A 3,788-nucleotide genomic window follows, 5' to 3' on the forward strand; every position below is an offset into this window, starting at 1 on the left:
CCTCTGAGTACGACCCTTCAGCCAATCTGCAATCCATCTGACTGTGTAGGCATCAATGCCACAGTCGCCCAGTTTTTTAATGATGGGGTGGGAGACAGTGTCAAAGGCCTTGCTGAAGTCCAGAAAGACTATGTCCACAGCAACACCTGAGTTGCTCTGAGCCTTTTCTGGGAAGGAGGACGTACTGTATTTGCTCGAGTACAAGTTTCACCCCCCTCATTTATCAGGGGGGAAAGCTTTCATCTTGTATTTGAGTATGTAGGGGGGGCAGATTCTGAAATTACAACTCTGGCTTTGGATCAGGGTCAGAAACTCAATTTCTGCCCACCCTCCGCCAACCCACCACTGCTTACCCTCTGGCTTTGGCAGGGCTGTCTCTGCTCTATGCTGGGGCAGGGAGCATATCGCTGTTCTTACCCCAACCCAACATATTAACAGTGGCAGCAGCAGCTCTGGCCTGGGCTCCAGATCTGGGGTGTCACTGGAGCTGCTGCTGTACCAGACTGGGAGTGGAGCAGGGATGAAGCACCGCTGGAGCCAGAAGGTAAGCAGAAGAAGAAAGAGGGGGCAGAGGCAATGAGGGTAGGTATGGGGAGACAGGTAGGGGTAGATGTCGGGGTGTGCAAGCAGCAGGAGGCTACTGCCTGTTCCCCCATTGCCTTCCCCTGCTGTAGCAGTGGGGAGATGAATTTAAGACAACCCGCCAATAATTAAGATACTAGACATGGAAAAATTATAATAAATGTATAAATTTCCCAAGTATACAACCTGATTATTGGGGGGGTCACCTTAAATTCAGAGTCGTTTTTGGTTTGAGTAAATACGGTAAATTTAATACATAAAAAATAGCTCTATACCTCTTGTAGGCATCATTGGATTATTAATATAAGCAATGAATGATACATATACAATTCATATAAAGCCTTTCCTAAAGTATAGACCAAAGCAGGTTTCACCAAAGGCTGATCTCACACTGCCTTGTGAGAGTAGGTTCAACAGACAACAGAATGTTAAAATTAATTTTTGAAGTTGATTGATAAATGTGGTGTCATAGTCTAGAACACACCTGATAATGACAGCAGGTCTGACGATTAGGGTAATTTGGTGAAGAAACTGATGTTTCCATATGCTATGCAAATAAGTGATATCAGCAGAACTGTTTGGCTTGGTGCATAAGAGAGGTACTAGAAGTCTTTGGAATGTGCATTAGGCCTAGGGAATCCTATTTGTAAGCTGTCCTTGTGTCTAACCAACAGCATCAAGGGCTTACATCCTGCAACCCTTTGGACAGGTGTGCGAGTGAGTAGGTGCTGAGTAGATAATAAACCTTGCTGAGCCTTTGCCACCAGACCAAGCAGTGGTCTGTCTTTGTATAACACACACTGGTCATAGCAGCACAGAGAACACCCAGAGTGCTCATATAGAGAGAACTACACTGACCAAGAGAGAACAAGGAGGAGCAAGTATCCCACAGGATTACCTTTTTGACCCCTCCTGTTCTCCTTTTACAGCGTCTCAGAGACTTTGTCTACTTACATGGCTCCAACAAGTACCTTTAAACTAGTGACTCAAAAACAATCTGTCCATCCCACCTTTTCTAACCAACCTCTTCTCCCACCTCAAGCTGTACCCAACTGAAAACAACCTTAGCTAAATCTCAGTTCCTTGCTTTTCCTCAAAAGCTCTCACTAGTCCTGCTCTCACTGTCACCACACTCCTGTCACTGAGAACCATAATTTTGGGATCATCTTTCATTCCTCTCCCACTCAAACTGCACTGTCCATTTTTTGGCCTGTACTTCTCCATAAGCTTTGAAGATCCAAAAGTTCTTTTCTGATAATGCAGCTAATAACTTACCCGCCAAACACCATCATCTCCTATCTTGGTGACTGAAATTTCCTTTTCTTTGGCTCCTATATTACACTTCTCCAACTTGTACAAAATGTAACTGAATAGACTACCACTTCTAGTCTTTTTACATGAAGTTAAATATTGTTATGCTAAGAAGCATGTGGAGATAGTATACAGGACATACTAATGTAATATGTTAGCCACTCTCCCATGCTCATTTTAGGTTGCTTGGTTTCTTGTACTGTAAGCCCTTATGGTCAGACTGTCTGTCACCTTATGTGGGACAGCACCTGGAAACATGTGAGCATATGTTATGAAAACACAAGCAGTTCTTAGACAATTACACCCAACATCCACCACTGCCAGAAAACCTGTTTCTATCAGTAAGTCTGCTTGTTCTTTTAAGCCGAGTACTGAAGAGTATAAAGCTGAAAAAGACCCCAACATTTCTGCATTGTGAATAAGAAACACAGGTTCCACATTTGACTGACTTTATTGCTATTCAGACTAATGCAATACTTCTCCACCTAGTTTGCTGTCCCTTCCCCTCCGGAACATTCCCATCCAAAAACAGTTCTGTCAATTCACCTGTTAGAATATGTTTTAGAATATATTATACCTGTATTATGGTATACTTATGCTAAGCTGGTATTTTAAAATGTATGTCCATTTTGTAAAAAAAGCAGCAGTAAGGATGTGTGTGTGTTTTGGATGTGTGATTGATAGCAGGATAATTGCAGCAGGTATTAGACAGACTGGTATGAGATATTTGGAATAAACAGAGATAACACTCAGGATGTAGTGCAGGTGGCAGTCTGGGAATGTGGAGATGATAATGATTAAAAACTGAAAAACAGACAAGGTCAACTGTCCTGAACTACGGGTAGGTTCTGTGATGTAGAGACAACTGATACTGTCAAACTCAACTACATGGAGGAGGATTTGAACCTGCCTATAATTCAGGACAGTTGGCCTTGTCTGTTCAGAAGAGGTCCACAGCTCGATCTCCACACTTCCAAAAGGTGGAGGGCCAGAACATTAACCCATTAAATGCAACTTCTCTGTGCTACTAAACCAAGGAAGCATGCACAAAAAATGATGCCCGCCTCTGAACCTACTAAAAGCTCTCTTGTTCCAGCATGACCACGCTAAGCCCATTGCTGGCTGATTGTCACAGTTTTAGAGCAGCTATTCTGTTCACATACACACTTGTTAGCAATGTCCTAGTTCAAAAAAAGAGCAGGGGGGAAATGAAATGTACATGATAAAACAGCCTAGGCTTTCTAGAGCAGCAGAATTATCTGCTGCTTCTATATTTCAGAAAGGTTGTGATTATTAAATTGGTATCATCACAGTTCTGCCTTCAAAATGCTTCCTATAGGGTAGAGGGCATAAAATATTCAATAAATAATACCAGCAAAATTAAACACAAGAGACTCCAATAACCAATGGCTACAGGCCAACTAGGAAAGAGCTTCCTTCTCTGCATCTCCACAACTGTATGGGGACAGCATCACACTACAGGGAAGCCTGAGCTACTTAGAGGTTCCTGTGGCCCTTAAGCACCAGACACTTCCGTTCCAAAGGTGGTTCACTCTCCACACCCTGCAGAAGCAGGGCAATGAAACTAGACCCTTCAAAAGACTGGGGGAAAATGGAAGGAGAGATTAAGGCAATTAAAGCTGGAAGCTGAGATGGGATGCCTTGGAAAAGAATGGGCAGCAGGCTCTGGATGAGAGAAAGGTCTTACCTTGGACCAGTTAGGTCTTCGCAGCTGTACCTCTGGTTTATAAGCCTTTTTAGGAGTCATTCCATATGGAAGAATTGGAACTCCAGGGGCTCCCCATCCCCCAAGCCCAGGAGGTGGAGGAGGGATACCCATCCCTGGTGGAGGTGGCGGAATACCAGGAGCGCCAGGGAGCGGCGGGGGAGGCGGG

At 44.0% G+C, this 3,788-nt stretch overlaps 1 protein-coding gene across 2 annotated transcripts in view; it reads right to left on the reverse strand.

Moving 5' to 3' along the window:
• The window catches only part of LOC109309916 (protein diaphanous homolog 1-like), a 71,564-nt gene extending 67,782 nt beyond the window's left edge, over positions 1 to 3,782 (reverse strand). For both annotated transcript variants that reach the window (XR_002101082.1, XM_019534810.1), the window contains exon 1: positions 3,602 to 3,782. Coding sequence is in view for 1 of the 2 variants with exons in the window: in XM_019534810.1 (XP_019390355.1) it covers positions 3,602 to 3,733 (132 nt within the window). In the remaining variant the exon portion in view is untranslated. The remainder of the gene's footprint in view (positions 1 to 3,601) is intronic.
• Between the last annotated feature and the right edge of the window lie 6 nt (positions 3,783 to 3,788).

This window comes from Crocodylus porosus, unplaced genomic scaffold (genome assembly GCF_001723895.1).
Source record: "Crocodylus porosus isolate Cpor-Errol unplaced genomic scaffold, CroPor_comp1, whole genome shotgun sequence".
In the NCBI taxonomy this organism is placed as follows: Eukaryota; Metazoa; Chordata; order Crocodylia; family Crocodylidae; genus Crocodylus; species Crocodylus porosus.